The sequence below is a fragment of the Panulirus ornatus genome, chromosome 58 (genome assembly GCF_036320965.1).
Source record: "Panulirus ornatus isolate Po-2019 chromosome 58, ASM3632096v1, whole genome shotgun sequence".
NCBI lineage: Eukaryota > Metazoa > Arthropoda > Malacostraca > Decapoda > Palinuridae > Panulirus > Panulirus ornatus.
Window position 1 is genome coordinate 20,585,360 of NC_092281.1, and position 22,087 is coordinate 20,607,446.

Sequence of the window (22,087 nt, forward strand, 5' to 3'; positions counted from 1 at the left end):
CGCAACAGTAAGGCGAGGTAATGTCCCGTGAAGACATCTCGGTCTGCAGTGCGAACCGATATACCACGGAAGTCCCTGCATTGAAGTCTTCTCCATAGAGGATGTCAACGCGTGGATGTGACTTAAGCAGTCAAAGAGCTGCTGTGCATAGTTGAGGGAACTTCGGGGAGAGAGAGAGAAAGAGAGAGAGAGAGAGAGAGAGAGAGAGAGAGAGAGAGAGAGAGAGAGAGAGAGAGAGGCGATATATAAAGGCAAAATTTTAGAGGTAAAGGAAATCTTGAAGCAGAAGGCTTCGTAGTTCGGATGCCCAACCTCGATACGGTCTGGTCCTTGGTCAATGTAGATGAGTTGAAATCTTTAATGAACTGCCTTGCATCCGTCTGCTCTCTCTCTCTCTCTCTCTCTCTCTCTCTCTCTCTCTCTCTCTCTCTCTCTCTCTCTCTCTCTCTCTCTCTCTCTCTCTCTCTCTCCTGGGGAGAAACAGGAGACGCTACGAGAACGGTAGAAATCGTTACGTCTGCAAGATCTGTGGATCAGTTTCTATGAAAAAAGTTCTTATGTTACTCATGACCTTTCTAAAGGCTCCCCTTACTCGAAGTTGTGCTTCTTCCAGTTGCAGATGAATGTGGTCTCTACTTTCGCGATGTTCACACTCTTTCTGGTCCAAATATGAACAATATTGAGTTAGAAAAACTAAACACTTGCGAGGTTTAAAGAATGTATAGACCAAAGAAACTGTACATTTCTTTATTGACATCGTTACCAGATAAATGATCTGTGCCTTGATCAGGAAAAAGAAAAAGAAATGTTTTTACACAGAAAATGATCATAAGGTTTTGATACAACACTCATCATGAAATTGAGAAAGTTTCACTAATGGTCCAAGAAGGTTTTCATTGCTTCGATGTCAATCGTAGGAGACATAAAGACACTGATCGTATGATAGTGTATGGGACAGCGACCTCAGCTTACTGCCAAACGTAGTTTCAGTGCTCATTTGACTATACACAACCGAGGTGTAATGTTTGAAGGAGCTTCTCTGATTCGGTTGAACTGTTGTCTGAAAGTCTTAAAGAAAATACATCTTAAGCTTGGAGAAAAAAAAAATTCAACTGAAAGGAATAACATATCACATACTGCATAATTCACAGAACGAAGTACATTGAAATTTTACATATTTCTCTTAACGGAAGTAGAGCGTTAAAGTTGCAGAAGAACACCTACTGTACATGGTTCCATAAACATTAATTACATGTATGAAGGCAGGCAACACATTACCATCGTGAGCAAAACAAACATTTCATGTCAGTCAAGAAGAGTCGAACCTGTTCGAACCTCACAACTCCGTATAGTGGTTCAGATGACATGGTCGAATGCGGTAGTCAGGTCAACACTTTATTTTTCCTAGATTCATTAGTAATATAAATACATAGTTTACATAACAATGAAACAGTATGGTACAGATTGAAACACATTTGACAATGGCTTCACTGACATCATGATGTCAAATGTCGACACCCTACGCGTTGCTGCTTCTGGAAGCTTTGAGGCAAAGCCAGATGAACAACCGTTTGCTTCATCCCGTGGCTCGAGATACCAAATACACACAGGCTGCAAAGATGGGGGTGATAGGCACAGCCATTCGTTATACAGGTTGACAAGCACGAGTAGTCTGTTACCTACAAGTTGACAGGCACAAGTGTTCTGCCACAAGTCGGCAAGCACAGTCGTCTGTCAACCAAGGACCTGTTTTACAACAGGTGTAAACCATATGCATCTTGGTGGTCTTTGAGACTGAAGTTTATAAGACAGACTTCCTGCACCTGTACTTGGAGAGAGATGTGTGAGAGATTATGTCTTGTGCGTCAGCTCGTTCCTCCACCTGCCCAGGTTGCACCTCACTTTTGCCTGCACGTCACTCTGGTTCTAGACCTACGAGGGTGCCTCTTGGTTCTGAGACCACACACACACCCCCCCTCGCTGCTATATTACTGGAAGAGTGACTTATAGATATAATCATATATACCGTGATGGAAAAATTTAGTTAGTCCATCATATCATAGAAAAAAAAACTTGCACAAATATACACAATTGTACTCTATATCAATAAAAGTCTGGCACTCCCTTTATTTTAGTATCACTCTTATCATGACGACAAATCACTGTTTGACGCGCTAAAGAACGTTCACTTTATATCACTTTTGTCGTCACTGTATCAGGATCACAGTGACCAAACCTAACGTCTCACCTCTTTGCCGTCCGTCCTAATGATGACCCTCCGGTGCGTTTGTTCGCTCGGTGCTCTATCACAAACCTAGGGTCACCTGTTGCTGAAGAGGATGACGAACCTTCCATAGCCGGAGTGCCAGCTGTGTACCAGACGTCATAATGCTCTATGGTTCATAGGCGGCGAAGAGGCGACAGCGGAGGCAGGAGCCACCACGGCTCTTCGGTACCTCCCTCTGTCCCTAGCTCCCCACTCCTCGTCATTCTTCCACCTGTTCCCATCCAGTATGCGATCGGAGTATACCCTGTTGTAATCATTATCGACAGACCTCTCCGTATAGCTATGCTCCGAGTATGCTCTGCTAAAATCAGGTTCTGCGAGTCTTCCACCACTATAGCTGTTATCTGAATATGTTCTCATGTAACTGGGCTCGAGCGGCCTTGTGGTATAACCGCTTTCAGAGACTGCTCCTGTTTGGTCGGCAGACCCTCCGATATACCTGCGCTCCTGGTATGATCTGATATACCCAGGTTCCAAGGTCTCTGCGGTATATCTACGCTCACTGGGTTCGGTGGAATGGCTGCGGGTGTAGTATGTTCTCATCTGTCCACGTTCTGGGGAAAGCCTATTACGTCCCCTCTCCATGTATACCATACGACCTTGGTGTGTGGGGGATTCCGTGCGACTGTGTTCAATCATCGGCTCGTGGCGAACTCTCTCCATCGTCACGGTGGAAGGAGGAGGTGGTAAGCGTTCTGTGGACGTCTCGTGACGCGAATATTCGACGAGCGGTGCTCGGCGCACCCTGATTATCGAAGACTCGCGTTGGAAACGTTCTAAGGACGGGTCTCGACGGAAGCGGTCCATAGGTATATCATGGTGGAAGCGCGTTGTAGATTGTTCATGACGCAGGTGTTCCACGCGCTCTATGGATGGTTCGCGCTGTACAAGTTCAACAGGAGGGACCAGTCGACCACGCTCCATGGGAGGTTCGTAGTGCGCTCGTTCTACTAGGGCTTCGTGGTGAACGCGTTCCAAGGGCTGCTGCTGACGTTCCCTCTCATTACTACTACGATCCATAGACTGTTTCGAACGTCTGCCTTCCGCGGTCGCTTCAGGAGTCTCCTGTTCCGGCGTTGCTTTGTTGCGCCTGCGATTCAGGGCTGCTGCAGCACGCCAGCGATCCAAAGATGTTCGTTGACGCCTTCCATGTTGCGAGAATTTTCCAGGACGTCCTCCGCCTTGGGACTCTACGGTTGCGCTTTGTTCCACCGATTTTCCGAGGTACCTCAAGCCTTGTGATTCATCGGCGTGTTCTTGCGTCGAGGACGTGCCCGTTTGCGTTCTACCTTGTGACTCGTCAGAACTACCTTCAGTACTCTGGGTTAAAGACTTCTTTTGACGTCCTTTTCCTAGGCCTTTGGAATTTCCTGCGAACTTGCTCTCTCGTAGCTGTTTGAAGAGTCCACGCCAACGGGTTTGTCCTGTCGCGACCTCCTGTTTTCGCTCCATCGTTTCGGCTTGATTCGGTATCTCTTCCTCCTGTGGGGCAACCTGTGGGGCAACCTGTGGCTCCTCCTTTGGTAGTATTGCCTTCTCTTCTGAGGGTTGACTCTGATCCTCTTGTGGTGTTTGTTGATGAACTGGATTCTCTTCCCGCTCGAGACTCTGGTGCCTCTGTTGGTCTAACCGTTGCGGTTCATTCTCTTGTTGTGGCTGTGGGTCGCCATCGAACTGGCTATGATGTACTTGTATTTGATGACGACTTATCTGGACTATTTCCATCTTTCTCGTCTCTTGGTGTCTAATCTCTTCTCCACAGTTGTCTAGAATCTCAATCTGATTCGAGTGTCTTCGTCCCATCCGTGGCACACGCTTCTGTTGTCGTCCTTCCTCAAGATCATCCAGATCGGTGTAGAGCCTCTGTCTCTCGTCTTCGGATACCTGTTGAGGACTTTGTAATGAATGGTGGGGGCGCGTCCTATGGTCCTGGCTCGATGACGTTAGTTTCAACTCTTGTTCTTGCTGTGTCTCTATGAGAATAGTGGCCGTTTGTTGTCGCTGGTCTTGTTTCTCTGATCGAAACGTCCCCGATGGGTGTGTCTCACGTACTACAAGTTGCTCTTCCTGCTGCTCTGAGTCACTCCTCTGATCCAGATGATGCCTTTGCGTGGGACCTGCACGACTTGAGTGCGTTCGTGGCTGTATCTGCGACAGTTGTTCTTGTCTGTCTGGAGGACTGCGGGTCCGTTTTCTGATATGGTGGGTCAACAATAGCCGTCTTGGTCTCGGTGGTCCTGATAATCTAGTCTGTGAACCTTGATCTTTCTTTTCCGTTCGTGGTTGTTGCCTCTGTTGAGGTGGTTTGGCCTCATTTACCTGGTGGTGTGGCGGTGGCTGCTGCTGCTTATTCTCCTCAAGTTGTGATGACTGGTCCCTCGATGGCTCCTCCTTCGTTACCTGGATCTCTGGTTGCTGGTATTCTTTCACTTGTAGTTGCGAAGGGTGTTGCTCATCATGCTGTTGTGGTGGGGATTGCTGCTGACTCGGTTGTAGGTGCGACTGTTGTCCCTCATCGTCTTTCTGTTGAAGATTTTGGTGATCTTTATCCTCGTGATGTGCCCGTTGCCTTGGCTGCTGTTGCCTGTTAACTTTCTGTTGTGCCGGGATCTGTTGACTAACTTGCTGAGTCCGTGTCTTGTGCTTTAGCTGTTGCTTGTCTTGTTCCTGTTGTTCTTGCCGTGAGTTCTTCTGTGATTCGTGACATTTGTGTCGTCTCGTTGCCTCTCCCTGGTGGCGTATGTCCACGCTGTTGGATCTGCTTCGAGTAATCCTCCGCCTCACATGACGCCCTGGCACCTCCCGGAACCCATCGCCCTCCTCGCTCAAACTTCGCACCTGTGTGATAGCGGACACATGTTAGATAGCTATTCATAAAGAGGAGAGGGACTGGGTTTTAGTGGGCAGCTTCCTGCATTCCAGAAGTTGCCTCACACAGTTACCCCTGACCCAACACTTTGGTCATGCAGTACGCAAGAGACTTTTATTCTTGCTTATCTATTCTAACCCGGCTACTCTCACTCACTCTAGCCGTTTAATCTAATCATTTTCCCCTACAGTAACATCTTACGTTATCGTCATTTTTGATCGTTCTTCATATCATCTGCATATAACATCAGCCTTCCGTTTATTCTACTCACAATTCCAAACTCAAGACAGTCATTTAGTGATCTCTGTATCACTCAGTTCTTGGCTATAGATACCATCATCCACACCACCCTGAATCTATACATTCGATAGCCTTTACATGGTTTTGAATCCATATAAGATCTGTACTTCAAATACAAGTGTTAGATCTCGGCGTTACGTCATCGTCTCCACATACGTCACTCTATCTATATTTTTTGTTTCCCTCCACTTTCAAAGAACTCTGCCACTGATTCCCTTTTCCTGTTACAATTTCATTATCCCGAAATGATCAATTATTACTCTAGTTTTACCGTTCTCTTGGTATTCAGTAAAGTGTAGATACTCCTATAATTTCATGTTCTATAAAGTATCACAATAAAGTCTAACTGCATGCACACACGGTACATCTTAACTGCTTCTTTCCCGCTCTAACCTTACTCTTCTCTTTCCACAAGTCATACCAATCAAGCTCTTCACTAACTTACCTTTATGTCTTCCACACTCAGCAAAGATACTACGTCGAGCCAGACACGATCGTCAGGCACTCAAACAACCAGACACGATCGTTAGGCACTCATACAGCCAGACAATCTCCAAAAGACTATATAACTTAAGTTTCCCTCACTATATTCCATCCTTTTACTGCCATCCATAATATATCATCTTTACATGATTACAATATCATTGACCAATAAGTACCTCAAAGTCTCTTGTTATCCATTGTAATTGCCTTAAGTATTATCATTAAGTGTATGGACATGATGCATAAAGAACAGCTGGCATACGTGTCCATTCTTACAGGAATGGGATTTAGAGAGATAATGAAGAATATAACAATGATAATAACAAGACATAAGGTGAAAAAGTGCAGTTAAATGTCGGAGTGCCTTCGAAGGTAAAGCCTAATGACAAAATACGAATATAAACTCAGAACTAAAAGACTGAATTTGATGATAATAACTTACGGTATGGTGGATTAGATCATTAACAAGAGCATAAAAATTCTGAGGCTAAGTAGATGTCTTCTGATCGTCAGAGTGGGTGTTCGCCAACAGAATCGGGTGCTAATCTTACCAGATATAGATACTTGTGTCAGAGTGGAAGTATATCTCTGGGGATACAGTGCTTGAGCTACAGGCCGAGTGCACATCTACAGCAGTAGTGTCTGAGAATCAAACTGCGTGTGTGTGTGTGTGTGTGTGTGTGTGTGTGTGTGCAAAGGCCAGTGGGCATAGTGAAGTGTGGCCGCAGAGGGAAGAACACAAGGACTGGGCCCTTAACCAGGACGGTGTAGGCCAGTCCTGGCAGTCGACCGATGGATGTGCTACCTCCAACAAACAAAAAGGTTCACATCTGTAATTACCTTTGGTCTCGACGTGTACGAAGGCGGGGTTATGACTAGAACCACACACACACATACATTGCATGAGGGGAAGATACTGCTAGTATCAGACACTTGGCCTTACAATTTTAGCTAGCGTTATTACGTTGCTTCGCTCTATGGATCTGAGGAAGCTGGGGTGTAGAGGGGAAAAACTTGGCATTAACTACGGCAGTTCACCTCGAACCATAAGCGAGATATGTGTGTGTGTGTGCGTGTGTGTCGGACATTGGAGTTCAAACGTCTGTCCCTTCCTCCTGCAAGTGATTCTTTATACATGATATTAAAAGAGAATAATTATAAGCAAAGTTCGACGGGTCTAAATCTAAGTAAAGACCATAAAGTTAAAACTCGGTGGGTCTGTCTTAAGTAAAGACTATAAAGATAAAGCTCGATGGGTATATCTGAAGTAAAGACCATAAAGCCAGCTACTATAAGCGATATCTTTTGCCTTCAAAGGCATCGGAGATGATTAGCTTCCTACTGGCCTCCAAACACCTGCACATACCTGACAATGAAAGCATTCGCGGTCGGAACCCTTCTTTTGTGACATTATATAGATGGCACCACTCCACTATGTCTCCCTGGGATTATGCTTCACAGTTCCCATACTGTACTTAAAGTATAGCTATGCTAGACTATCCAAGATTTTTGAAGAGGAAAAAAAAAAAGAAGAATAGAGCCCCTGGGCTTTGAGAAAGGCGTTACCATTCAGACAGTGATAACTCGAGCAACTACGCATCTCGTGACTACTGTGCCAGATGGCAGAGTTGGCTACGTAGGGGGAGAGTACCTGAACTATCGTACCTTGATTTAGGTGGGCAAGTTTGTTGGACGGCGAGTGGCGTGGGGTAGCCAGCCATAGGCGGTAAGTGAGGGTCGCTACCGGCGTTCAGGGAGGGCAGCGGCTACTTGTCACGCGACAGAAGTGTATCTACTCACCCGCTGACGCGTGTAGAGTGACTTCTGTCTTGAGCTGGCCACTGATGTCATGGAGGAGGTGCGTGACATACCGATGCCTGATGATTCGGCCGTCGTGATGGACTGAAGACTTAAGGTACTACTGGGTGGCAGAGACATTGCTCGCTTAGGTCCCGGTCCGCGCTTGATCTGCGTTCTTCGGGAGATGTCCGAAGGCGCGCTGTCGGTAGTCCATACTTGAGACCTGACGCTCACGCGGGATTTCACTTTCCTCTTCGATGCCTTTGCCGCCTCTTGCTGCTCTTTCTCACGACGCTGGTATGACTCCTGGATCCGCCGGGCGGCCGTGTTGGTCAGTTTCGGCGCTTTCAGGCGCGGGCGATTGGGCTTGCGATTCAGCAGCCGTGGGTGATACTTAATGTGGTTGGTCTTCGTTTCTTTGGTCATGTACTTCTCAACTTTCTGCAAGACTTCCGGCGGCGCGCGGCCCTCCTCCACTGCAATCTGGGCCTTTTGTAGGAGTGCTTGCTCGCGCCTCTTCATCTGGATCCAGTTGGACAGCACCATAGAACCCAGACGTCGCGGGACGCCTCTCCGTAACCGCCGCTCCTGGTCGTCCTGGTAGGATATGGCGCGGGACACGACTGGGAGCAGCGGGGACGGCGCCGTCTTCACCTGGTTGCTGCCCATCTGACGCACCGCAACTCAGTCTCCTGTGCCACAGCCCTGTATCATTGTCCCAAGCGCTGGCTTGTGTGCGAACTTACATCAGCTCGTCCGCAAATACTATCTGAAAATCACTGAACAAGTTCTGGCACCGCCATCTGAGTCCTGTAGATGGGCTCATAGAACAGGATCGAAGTGGATGGCGATGAGTTTCCTCCCCTGAAGTACAGATCTTGCAAAAGAATCCAACGACACAGCCCTAAATTTCATCATATTTGCTCTTCCCTAGTTTATTGCGGTCTGGTTTGTGCCCCTACTGTTAAGAAAGAATAAAGATAGACATACAATTTATGTTTAACTGTGAAAACTAGACTATACTATGTAATTTTTTTTTTTTGAGGCACAGTGAACCGCTCCCACATTTCCTGAGGAGCAGAAGTAACTTCTGTGCTTGCGTTATCGTTAAAACCAGTTTAGTGTGATAAATGTCAAACAATTTGAGTCCAGCTTTAGCTGTGTGTGTTGTACGTGCCAGGGGGGTGTAAGTTTACAGTGGTCTTGCTCATAGTGACCCCCTTCCCATGTCTACTGGTGGAATAAATAGTGAGTGGAATGAAAGCACCATTCCTCACCCACAGTGTTTTCGGTGCGGGTGTCCACCATGTGCGTGTGCACATCGTGACTGTGTGAGCAAGTGCAGTGTGCCTTTGAGACCAGATCCGTGTTCATTGTACAGCCATGTCTCGCAGCGGAGACTATTCTCGCTTTAAAGCAGACGGGTGTGTTATACACATGAATGATCATCGAATATTTACGGAAATATGTTTCAGGTAAAAGTATTTTTGACTTCCTCAGATCATTACAGCACGTTATTAAAAAGGCAATTAAAGTTCACGCCTTACCGAACAGTACAGGCGAATGATCGTAATTTCGTAATAAGACACGTAGTTCAAAGTACATTATCTTCTAATCCATCAAAGGCAGCTTGTATTTTTCAGTATAAGATCTAACGAATGGGACTGCAGCTAGTCCTCATCTCTCACTGTCATGCAGAAGGGTATGGTAATGTGCATTTTCGTTCTTTTGACCTTGTGAACCCTGAATCCGATACTCCGTTTTTTGAAACTTAACGTTCATTGGTTCCTCGCTGTGACGTCATGTACTTACGTCATGTGTAATGACGCCGTCCGTCAGAGGGAGGCAATATCCCCCTTATTTCATTGGGATATTACTAAGACAGAGAGTGTACAGTTATCATAACACATGGATGATGGTCTCATACTTCAAGGACAGGATTTCACCTCACACCCACCTGTCACTCTGGATGGACAGTTAAGTCACCGAACTAAACGCCAAACCATCACACAATACACGCATGATATTCACTCCCCCCGCGGCAAATACATGAGTACAAAAGTACCACAAGAACAAAATGCCCTCAGACACTAACTGGCACCAGATTTAGAACAAGAAAAAGACAATGCCATAGCATCCCCTTACAAACAGTTCATCGTCTCCACACCAGACTACGCCTCATTCCTTGATCTACCACCTTCTCCAAAGTAAATATACCAAAGCTACAACCCACACAACATAGAGGATTCAGAACATTCACTGACTAGCAACCACTATGACTCAACACCTATACAGTGAAACAGATCCTTCCATTACAATGCCACCTCAACATGTTCGGTATATCGTTCTGTGCCACAGTACTATAGACCCTCGCCCATCCAAACCACTCCATAACTAACCACCATCCACCAAACTGCAGATAAAAAAAAAGCTTACCTTTGCCACACACTTCAACAACCTCTCTTCACAGACTTCCTGTAGAGTAAAACCCCCTGACGAGCACTAAGCAAACGCCCTCCTCACTCAGATTTAAACTCCATCCCACCAGACGTAGTACACCTTCCAGAAGCCATACTCCCCCAGAAAAAACTCAAGCCACACTATCCCATCTAACGCCCAAGACATCGTCCAAACCGAACAACATCACAAACACAGATTCAGAACATCCCAAGAATGCTTCATGATGCCCACGAGACAATCAACACAATGAAGACGCCGAACATGCTCCTCACTCACTCACCCTGCACCCTCCCCCACACAGGGGCGTACGTACACAGCATCGCTACACTATACGACTTAAGGCCACACCCAGTGAACGTGGTCAGCATGCTGAGCACAGGAGGAACCTCAGCAAGATAGAAGAGACTCTGGTGCAGGTTACATCTATCTATCTATCTATCTATCTATCTATCTCTATGAATGTGTGTGTTGGTGTGGGATAGACATAGATATAGGTAGCTGATTGAGGTAGATGGTAAACGGGCATATGGGGTAATGTATTACTTGATAGGCTTCTAAACTGTTACCTTTGGTGGTAAAGGTGTTGAGAGGAGCAGATGGTGGGATGTGTGACCACTTCTTGGTGAAAGCGAGGAGGAGGGGGGAGGGGAAAGTTAGATGAGGCTCTAGGAAAAGAATAGATGATATGGGTGTGAAAAGGGTGCTGAAAAGGAGTGAGGAGATTGGGTCAAAAATGGCAGCAGGTGAGAGTAAGTGAAAGTAAGGAAGTGGGCTAGGAATAGGAGGTTTCTGGAGAAGCATTGCTTATATGGTCGAGAGAAGTATGTGGCACGTGGAAGGTGGGGGTGTGGGCGGATGAAAAAGGGTGGTGAGTGGTGGGGTGAGGAATCAAAGTTGTTAGTGAAAGTAAGCAGAGAGAGAGAGAGAGAGAGAGAGAGAGAGAGAGAGAGAGAGAGAGAGAGAGAGAGAGAGAGAGAGAGAGAGAGTTGTATGGGCGGGACGGAGTGCGAGAGATTGGGAGATGTTGCGAAAGAAAGAGGCAAGTAATCAAGAGGAAGATACAGCGGCTGAAAAACGAATCAAATTAGAGTTAGGATGAGAGTTTATTGGCAGACCTCAAGAACATTAAAAGATTGTATTGCATGGAGGTTAGCAGTGTGAGGAGAGCAAGACAGCAAGTGGGAGGATCTGTGATGGGAAGAGAAACGAAAGCGTTAACAGATGAGGAAGAGGTGAAGAGGAGATGGAAGAAGGATTTTACAGGATTGTTGAATGTGTTTGATGGTAAGGTGGCAGATGTTGGGTGTTTGGGAGTGTGTGTGGTATGTGGAGTGAGAGAGTCTTGGTAGATGGTTCGGTAAATAAAGAAAAAAAAGGTGGTGGTGAAAGCCTTGTTCAAGATGATATGTGGCAAGGCGGCTGGGGTGAATGGGATTGCATTTGACTTTCTCAAGAAAGAGGTGATTGTGTTGTTGATCGGTTACTTAGAAATATTAATGTGTGCTATACTTCATGGTGAGGTACCTGATGATTGGTGGAATTCTTGTATAATGCTACTGCATGAAGGCAAGGGGGAATGATGATAAATGTTCGAATGATAAAAGTACAAGTTTGTTTAGTTACGTGGTAGATTATACGTGAGAGTGGCGATTAAAAGGGTGGTTGCATATGCAGAACATGATTAGGAAGATACAATGCATTTCCAGGAGTGGTAGAGGATCTATAGATCAGGTGTTTTGCTTTGAAGTATTTCTTTGAAAAATACTTTGAGACTGAGATGGATCTGTAGATGACAAGTAAAGATCTGGCGATAGCGTATGATAAGGTTGATAGAGATGCCTTGTGGAAGGTGTTACGAATATACGGTGGGGGAAAAGAGTACCAGAAGCAGTGAAGAGTTTTATTAACAGTGGTTGTGAATGTGCGAGTAGGAAGATAGGGTCAGTGGTTCCAGGCGAAGGTCTGTGGGAGGGGTGTGTATTGTCATCATGGCTGTTGTTTAATTTGTTTATGGATGGGATAGTTAGAGAGGTGCAGGCGATGGTCTAGGAAAATGGGAGCAGATCTGCAGCCTGTCGAGTGTGGGAGGATTTGGGAAGTAAGTCAATTACTGCACCTATGTGTGTGTGCCGATGACACGTCGCTTGTGGCACAATACTTGTGTTGCTGCCGCAAACGCCCACATCCAATACGTTAAAATACCTAAGTTACCCTTGAGCTGGAGGCTATGAAACTGTCTATCTAGGAAGAGATAAGAGTGAGGGGTGACCTGATCACAGCTTTCATCTTTTCAAAGCAGATTTTGGTTGTATTTGGTATAATCTACAATCAACAATTCCCAGTAATACTATAGTAATATAGCACAACATTGAAATAGTCTGTGTAGTAACATGTAAACTCTTTAGTGACATATGGTTGGTTTAGTCGCACTTACAAAATAAAGAAAATGGACATAATAGGTTTATCATACAGCCTTCCAAACAAAGAAAAAGGGAAAGTAAGAAAAATAGAAAAGGCGATGAAGAGATAACAAAGACAGGAAACAGAAGTTTGATCTATAATGAAATATGCCTGAGGAGAAAACAAAACACTTTACTGCCTACATACCTCACTTTCCCTTCCTGCCCCTAGAGGTCCCTCCAAAATTCTACTGGGATCTTGCGGCGCTCAGGTAGCTGGCCACGTCGACTGAGTCGGACCATTGGTCATAAAGTACGTGATACATATATATATATATATATATATATATATATATATATATATATATATATATATATATATATATATATATATATATATATATATATCACATAATGCCCTGCAACAACAAGGATTCGAACCCTAGACCATTTGTGTGGTACCTGGGTGCGCTAACCACGCGGCTCTGCTGTGCTATGCTGCCCGGCGGTCAGCACAGCCAGCTCCCACACAAATGGTGCGGGGTTCGAACCCTTACTGTTGGAGAACTTTGTGTTCTCTGAAGATAAGCGTCCATATGCACTAAATTTGTGTGTGTGTGTGTGTGTGTGTGTGTGTGTGTGTGTGTGTGTGTGTGTGTGTGTGTTTCTTTGTGTATGCAAATTTGAAAGTTAGGCTTATTGTTATAAAGAAAAAGATTATAAATATATTTCATGATGTTACTCAGACGTGGCAGCTACAAAAGTCTTCTTTTCAAGTTCATAATTTTGTCATTGTTATGCAGATGAACTGGTAGCATACTCGCCACCAGGTTCATAACAAGTAGGTATTGAATTTGATTGGAATCATAAAAACAGTTAAGAAGGATTTTTCATAGTTTCCTTTACTACGTAAATGTGGGAACGTCTCCTTGAACATAGATTGGATAGATATAGCAAAGATGTCTGTGGTGTTATTGTAATCACGTGGGATGGTCCAGGTCGGGGACTTTTTGGGAATTTGAAGAAGGTTGAACGTTGAAATGCATTTAAAGTCAGTAGGCATGACCCTAATTCTCTTATAGTTACTATACTTATATATATATATATATATATATATATATATATATATATATATATATATATATATATATATATACCCCAGCGAGTAGGGTGAAAAGAATACCTCCTACATATTTCGTGCGAGTTGTAGAAGTCAACTAAAAGAAGCTGGAGAAGGAAGCTGGAAACGATCTTCTTCTTGCATTTTGATTTTTAAATGATAGATCAAAAGACCGAGCTAAGGTGGAATGCTCATCTTCCTCGAAGGCTCAGGCTACGGTGTCTGAACGTGTGTGGATGTAATCAAGGTGAGAAGGAGGGAGAGTTGGATAAAATGTTTGAGGAGTGGAATCTCGATGTTCGAACTCTGATTGAAACAAAACTCGAAGGTGAGGGGGAAGAATGGTTTATAATGTCTTAGGGGTACAGTCAGGGGTATGTGTGAGGGCGAGAGGTAAGGAAGGGGGTGGCATTCCTGCTGTAGGAAAGAGTTGAGTTGTGGGAATGTGTGAAGGAATGTGAGGAAGTGATCCTCAGACTGATATGGGTAAAAAAAGATGAAGGAGGTCCCTAGCTTTGTGTACTATACATAGCACCTAAAGCGTGGATGTGAGCGAATGAGGCCATTTCTTCGTCTTTTCCTTGCGCTACAATGCTAGCAAGGGAAACAAAAAAAAAGAGTAGGAGGCAAAAGTTACAGGTAGATATACCAAAGAACCCATTAATGGGGCTCCTCCAGCATTAAGGATGCGCCACAGTCATCAAGAGAGAAATGCTGGACTCACTTTAGTGAGAAGTTCTCGTACGAGACTGTATTTCATCTCGACCACAGACACTGAAATACATGATGACCTTGCTCAAGGTGACTGTACTCACGCTGTAACCCCATATAGGCGTTGTCCGGTAACGCATATATATATACAAATATATAGTGCTTGTATATATCTTATAATCTGAAAATAACAAATAGGGCTGGGGCATTAAGTTTCCCTGAGCTATCAAGAAAACTGATATTATCTTTACGAAAGAGGAGACTACCACAGAGAGAGAGAGAGAGAGAGAGAGAGAGAGAGAGAGAGAGAGAGAGAGAGAGAGAGAGAGAGAGAGGAAGAAAAAAAGAATAATTGACATACTTTGTATACTAGGTGGCAAGCATGAGGGACGGACGGATGCAGGGCGTGGCAGTATGAGGTCACTAAATCGATTGCATATGAGGACTTCAACCCCCTTTGAACGCCGTGAACACCCTTCACTTAATGCAGGTTAGGTAGGCAGCGTTCGGTCATTACACACACATTACACCGATGATATACGCCCGAGGATCAATATTCCCGTGAATATTCTGAAACGAAAAAAAAAAGAAAAGAGAAATAGAGAATATGGGAAGAGGTAGATGGGACAGCATCAGTGTAATGAAAATAGGAAAAAATCGTGAAAAGAAAATCATAATTATGGTAAAGGTCAGAGGGGGAGGAATATCTTGAAAGTAGGACACATTTGACGTTACTTAAATAAGGCGAAGTGGCCATATACCAACGTAACTATTGAGCAAACATGCTTATTATACTCTCTCAACACAGGTGTACGTTGGCCTATTTTCTACACTCGCCTGAGGGGTAGCAAATATGAGGGGTTGGAGGGGGAGCTAGGGAGTGAATGGGGTGTTGGGAAGTAGTGAGAGTTAGGGAGTAGGTGGGTGTTTGGTAACGTGCTGAAGTTGAGGAGCAAGTGGGAGTTAGGTAATGGGTGGGCTTTGTGGATAAGAGTGACGAAGAGGGATGGGAGTGAGGTCAGTGGGTGGGAGTAGGAATACAGGTGGGAGGAGAGAAGTAGATGGGGTTTAGACAGAGGATGGAAGTTAGGTAGAAGGAGGGAGGAGGGTCTTACTTGGGAGTTAGGCGAGTTGTAGGAGTTAGAGAGTAAGCAGGAGTTGGGCAGTAGCAGGAGTTAGGTAGAGAGTGGGAACTTGGTAGTACATAGGAATTTGTAGAACACCATCATTAGTAACACTATCAAAACCTTAAAAACTACGAAAGTAACACACTACAAACGCAGGGATGTTACCAGTGACACAGTAGCACTCACTGTAACACGACCAACACAACAAATCCATAAACAAGACAGAAGCCTCAGCGATACAGAATTAGTACCAGCGATGCAATATCTCAATTATCGTAACACACGAACACTTCTCGTTATTACAGTAAGCGATGTTAATACCTCACTGATATAACGTATATAGCAACGTAAAAACGTCACATCATCCATGTATAAAAAGCGACACCATTAACTATGGACAGAAAAAGTATCATTGAGCTCTAATTACAAATAAATGATCAACGCTAACGAGACGTCAATACCACAAGCACATAAAAACACTTTAACACTGTGATTCTTTTAGCATCACCTTAACCTAACTGCTCACACAACACTGTTGGAACCATCATGAACTTCTTGTACTTAAGATACTTATACAGTAACGTCATAAGATTGTCTATCTGTTCCATACTTCTTAGCTTCTTCTTATCCTCTCAACAGTGGTGTTCCTAAAGGTTATTTCCTATCGCTACTCTTTTTTTTCTTCTCTCTATAAATGATCTCTCCTTCACTAGAACCTCTTCATTCTTATGCTGACGATTCTACTTTTACACACCAACTCCCTTACCTTCCCTCCTCCTTGTAATAATACCAACACCCTTTCTCGTACAGAGCACATTTCCTCTCTCAACTCGGACCTTTGCAGTTTCTTGGGATGGTGAAGCAGAAACCGTATCAGTGCTTAAAGACAATTTCTCCTTATCTCTTTCTAAGAGTCACTTGCATCCTTCTGTTCGTTATCAAAGCGCCACAGTTCAATCCTGTAATAACATACATAATATTGGGCATAATTGTGCTCTTCACTATCCAGGAAACCCCCACATAACTGACGTTAAAAAGCTTACATCTCGAAAACTGGAGTGTTGTGTTGGTGCCATGATCATTTTGCATGTGAGCATGTATTTCATATCTAACATAAGGGTTTCATTTATGCAAGTACGGAATGATGCTCACATATCTAAGTCGGTGCTTCCTTCACCTTTCAGTTAGCCTAGAATGGGATCCAAAGCCTTCCGTTTCATCAACTCTCCTGGTATCACCTCTCTTAAACCACCCCGTTTTGTACGCCGCGGTGTTGCTGCTCTCTGTTCTACAGGTAATATTTTGTTCACTGCTCTCGCAAGCTGTTTGTATTTGTTCCCGCCGCTAAGGCTTAAGCCCAAGACATGCGTCTAGGCCGCTGTTTCTCGTAGTTTCTGTGTAGGACACTCAAGAAGTGATTGTTATGATACCTTCTTCCCTTGTGTAGCTAAGGTGTGGAATTCTCGTGTCTTGTCTTTCCCTCCTCCTATAATCCTTGTTTTAAGAGTGAGGTCTACGAACACCTGTGGAGACCTGGTTAATCATAGTATACATCCATTGTCCCTAACTATGTTCCTTCCTTCGGAGATGATTTTGACCGAGGCATGTTTTTTCGTACCGTATCGGTCGCTATGAACACATGAAAAATGAATACCGTCGGGGACAATCTATCCACTTCCTGGCAACGCTAAACGAAACGACGGCAGTATGCTTGTCTTCGCCTCGGATTCTGGCAAGAGTATAATCAAACGTCGCCACAATACGTATAATCAGTCTGCGCAGTGACCCGAGTTGGAGTGTATGATGAGGGGAATTAGCTCCCATCCTGCAAACCTGAGACGGATCGATATAATTTGTAGTCTTCCTAAGTTCGGCCGAGATCCGAAGTGAACCAAACGCAGCGCAGGAATGTTGATGATCCGGTATTAACCTAGTTTTGGGACTTAACGTGGAGACAGACGCTTATGGTCGAGTGATTCGTCTTTGACCTTTTGCCTGAGGATCGATGAAACGAGTTTCACTCTATTTCCATGTCACTCCAACAGGATTTAAAATACATTATGATTTCAAACCAAAAGTTCAGAATGTCAGTAACAAATACTTCATTCATTTCTGTTGTCGAATCTCGTTTAAGGATGATGGTTGAAGTAACTGTTCTCCAGTCTCACTATATTTCCGTGACTATCCTACGGGATTTAAAGTACGTTGTGATTTCAGATTTAAAGTCCAGAATGTCAGAACAAATTCTTCATTTCTTTTATCATCGAATCTCGTCTTGAGGATGATTGTTGAAGTGATTATTCTCATAGATTTCGACAGGAATCCACTGTGATTTGATAAGACCACATAACATTCTAAACTTTGGAACGTGCGTTCATCCAAATGCATGAAGAGAAACTTCGGCGTCATCTTCAAACTTCAGCTGAAGATTTACGAAGTGACGAGCCTTACCAAGTTTTATCGAAAAAGAAACAACACAGTTCCACATATCTTGTAAAATGGGAAGATGAAATCAAATAAGTGCCATCTTTCAGCATGAGCTCAGCGAACAACGCGCTGCTGAATCATTTCATTTTTGTGTAATCAAAATCGAATATAAAGTAATACAAACTGTGAACGAAAGTAACGAGATCATCCACGAAAATTAGATCCCCAAAACAACCACGAAGCAGAGGAAGAGATGCGAACAAAAATCCACTTTCAGACAGACGACAGACAAACGTCTTAGAAAAGTCCATCTCTATTCTTCAGTTCAGGTGATAGAGCCACTTGACAGTAACACAACAGTGGGTTGAAGGGTGAAACACTACGAACACACTGATATCTCTACCACAACACCACAGGAATGATATTACCAGTAACGTATAACTAGAGAATAGTGACACCACAGCAACACAGGGTACTGATTCACTGCAGCACCAGAATCATGATGATGCCTCTTGAGTTCAAGAGCAACACACTATATTAGGTAACACATTAATGCAAGTTTTTTTCTCTGACATAACTAAAGGGTAATGCAAGTAATTCATCCACACAATATACATCATTAAACCCTTGACATGCAAGACAAAAATGACGCCATCATTATGAAACATACGAAGGATTGCAAACAAAATCCTTCGAAAGGTAACTAGTTCTTCTTTCGTGGCACTTCGTGGTCGTAGATGAGAGACAGAATAGACGTAACCAGAAACTTTCCATCTACAGAAATACTCTTAAAATCAGTTACGGACTTGACGCTACACATTTCTTAAGTCTTTTTTCTTTTTCAAAAAGCGAATCTATTGCAACAGTTTCAACTACTGTGTTGATGGAAGATTTATCTGCCTCATTCAGAGAGTAAGTCACAAAACATTTGCTCAAGAGTTTATATCCTGATCTATCCTGAAATAGCTGTTGAGATCAAGATGATAAATGCATATAATCACTATGAGAAACCCCAGTAGATAACCTCTTAGCCACCTTCTCTTTAAAGACCTCATCCAATCACCTCTTAACCTTTTACTCTTAAAAGAATCCCATGAGACCTCCTTAATCTTCTACTCTTTAAATGACTTCATCAGATCACCTCTCAACCATCTATTCTTTTAAGTCATACAAGTTTAAGTCGACGAAATTCCTCTCATAAAGTTCGTTTCGTGACCCTGGTATCATCTTCGTAGTTCGTTCCTTTTGGGATTTGTCCTCAGTGCTGGTGTCACCCTGGTAGCCAGCCGCCACTATGTACTCACTCATGTTGGTTATGGACGTCTCCCAGTATCATGTGTGTTATTTTCTCTGACAACAAGCGCTTCATTACTTCAGTGTGCCTCCGTTTTGGCATAATTTTACAAAAATGTACGTCCGCTGAGAATTGCTAGATAGATATATAACTGTCCTACGATAACTTCTTTCTTTTTTTTTTTTGTTAATCTTTCCAAGCTACATCCACATCCATAAAACAGGACTACCACTGAAACTGCAACACCACAGCCACAAGAAATACTGCTAACGTGATCACACTTAACCCAGCAACACCACTCGTACGAAATCATCACTAATGTGTTGCTTACACGACTCTGCTCCCACACACGAGTGGAATATTCCCGGTAATCACTGAGTTATAAACTTTATAGAGTTTTACGTGTGCAGAATCATATGCTGGGATTGGGAAGTTCTTGCATGTTCTTAATTAATGTTCAAGAACGTCCTAGATTTGGCACATTCATTGGTAGCAGCTGTGGGATTAATGTAGTTGATCGAGATGTTCTTGGATTATATATATATAGAAGCAAGAACTCGCAAACCTCAACATGTGGTGTTGCTTAAGTTAAACCAATACTCATGCTTCAACCACCACAACTGTCTTAAAAAAAATTCCATCAACTGACGATAGGATATTTTCTCATATACCTTAGGCAAAAACAATCGTCAAAACTGGAAAATGAAAAAAAAAAATAAGAGAGAAAACAGAAGAAAATCTTAATCCCTAGATTTTCTACGACAAAACTAAAAGTTGGAAAACATCGCAACCATACAGTGACGTGACATGCCTAGCGTGCTACGACGGTGTGCCTCACCTAACTCAGCTCTTACCATTGACTCCTCTTGCTCACCCTCGAGAGGAGGCCTCCATACATATATATATATCCTTTGGTCTTGTGCCCGACCTCCGCTCTTTAGCCGCGTGCCCCCGCACCGTTCAACACCTTGCAAACAACTGGTCGTTTTCTTTCTCTCCCGCCCGTCTTCACGGTATGCTAAAATCTCCCACGGTGAGATGATATTGACTGCTTGATTCCTCCACCGGGGTGGTGTCGTGCCCCGCCGCTGTCGACTCGGCGCATACATACGCATAGCGGCTCTCAGGTGACCGGGACTTCGATCAACGAGGTAACACAGACCATTAACATTCAACGATGCATTCGTTGATCACTGCTGTCACGCGTCTTATCGCTATTGCATCCCCCTTTTTTTTTTTCGTCTGATGACTTCGTGTTTCTTCATATCAAAAAAAAAGTTGCTTCTTGATCGTGTGTGCTTTTAAGACATAGGGCATCACTTCTGAACTCAGGTCAGTAATTACAATTTCCACAGAGACAGGTAATGATCATAGGGTCACTGCATTTAACAACATGACAAAGACTTAACAACACAAGCACAAAACTACTTCAGCACCTCAGACATAGACATTTGTTAAATATGATAACACGAACAACACTCACAATGTTTACGGTATCAAGGTCTACCTTATTTGAAAGAAGAGTCTGTATGCTGCACAAAAATTTTATAGGTATAATGCAAGGTCAGTTTAATTCTATAATACCTTATGATCAACGTGTTGAAATATACAACTTTTAGTCATAATGCAGCGTAAGATTGGACCATGTTATCGGTCTATATTAAAGTACCAGGCAACATTCCAAGGCAGACGATTACTTCCTGCTAAGGTTTACTGGATGGTTCAGTGTCAACACCAGGTACTCATTATTTAAGAGATCTGTTGACTGATGTAAGGATGTCATTTGACATCACGCGATGACTTGCGATGATATACTGTGTATGTTGCCGATGGATGGAAGTTCAGTAATGGTAAGAATATGTGTTAGATAGTGTCCCTCTTAAGATATCATTATTAGCTTCATAAACCCGTTACACAGACAACTGTCTTATCTTTTTTGTGATACTTCGGTCACAAATTTCTATATTCCTTCAATGTCTGCTGAATATTAGGAATATGAGCACTTGATATCGCTCTCATTCTATATCTAAAGTTCTAACCCTGTTGCTGGCTTTCCTTGTACCAAATTTTTTTTTTTTTTTGCCTGATCCTGTGTACCTCGTTAGAATTCAAGCCTTTGGGGCCTAATAGGACATGTAAAGGACATAAGCCATTTCGTCTTTGCCACCCTTCTCTTATTTTGGGGTCATTAGTCACTTAAATTTAGTTCAGCAGATTCGTTAAGCAGATTTGCTGTTTCTCTAATTCTTTTAATCTATATAACGATGCTCTGATTAACGTTTCAATTACCGTTGTAATTTCACAGTTGATTACAATGTTTCATGTGATGTTTAGCTGGGAAGAATAAGGAGACGAACATGGTAAACAGAGACTCTTTCCATGATCTGTTGCTCGGGGTCAACATTTTATCTTTTACTTAAGTTTTCTCGTATCGTTTCATCGATCCCTTGGCTTTTATCGTGGTGCAACAGCAGTTCAATATATACAACAAGGGGTTTATGACCCTCAACAAGCTTGGAGGTTTATGGGACACTCAATTCTATATTCTAACAGCATGATGCGATTAAGACCTGTTCTTACGATGCAACTCATCAGCCTCCACAGATGAGTAGCATCTAAATACCGTAGAGAATGGATACATGATCCTATTACGTGTTGCACTGATATCTTTTATTGTTTGGTTGATAGAGGTGCATTCTCATGCACCATTGCTTTTAATGACCTTCACCCGCTGTGTGTGTGTGTGTGTGTGTGTGTGTGTGTGTGTTTGAAGTGGAAAGCATGCGTAAGGATGGTATATGCAGCGAGCT

At 43.5% G+C, this 22,087-nt stretch overlaps 1 protein-coding gene across 2 annotated transcripts; it reads right to left on the reverse strand.

Annotated features, from left to right (window-relative positions):
- Positions 1-735: 735 nt before the first annotated feature.
- LOC139766636 (uncharacterized) lies at positions 736-21,162 on the reverse strand. Of its 2 annotated transcripts, XR_011716932.1 has the most exons (3): positions 20,132-21,162; positions 14,791-14,999; positions 4,987-5,125 (listed from the first exon to the last, which is right to left on the reverse strand). XR_011716932.1 is itself a non-coding variant. In XM_071695512.1 (2 exons), exons 1-2 carry the CDS (start codon positions 8,406-8,408, stop codon positions 2,384-2,386), a joined length of 3,411 nt encoding a protein of 1,136 aa, XP_071551613.1. In that variant the 5' UTR covers positions 8,409-8,774; the 3' UTR covers positions 736-2,383. The 2 variants fall into 2 exon arrangements, 1 of the variants encoding a protein (XP_071551613.1); XM_071695512.1 differs by lacking the exons at positions 14,791-14,999; positions 20,132-21,162 and adding an exon at positions 7,740-8,774 and having other exon boundaries at positions 736-5,125.
- Positions 21,163-22,087: the final 925 nt, after the last annotated feature.

Bases quoted from the DNA above. Each gene is read 5' to 3' on its own strand.
- LOC139766636 (XM_071695512.1), bottom strand. From the start codon at position 8,408: ATGGGCAGCAACCAGGTGAAGACGGCGCCGTCCCCGCTGCTCCCAGTC. The intron at 5,126-7,739 runs GTGAGTAGATAC...GCTATCACACAG, and splicing joins CACTCTACACGCGTCAGCGG to GTGCGAAGTTTGAGCGAGGA.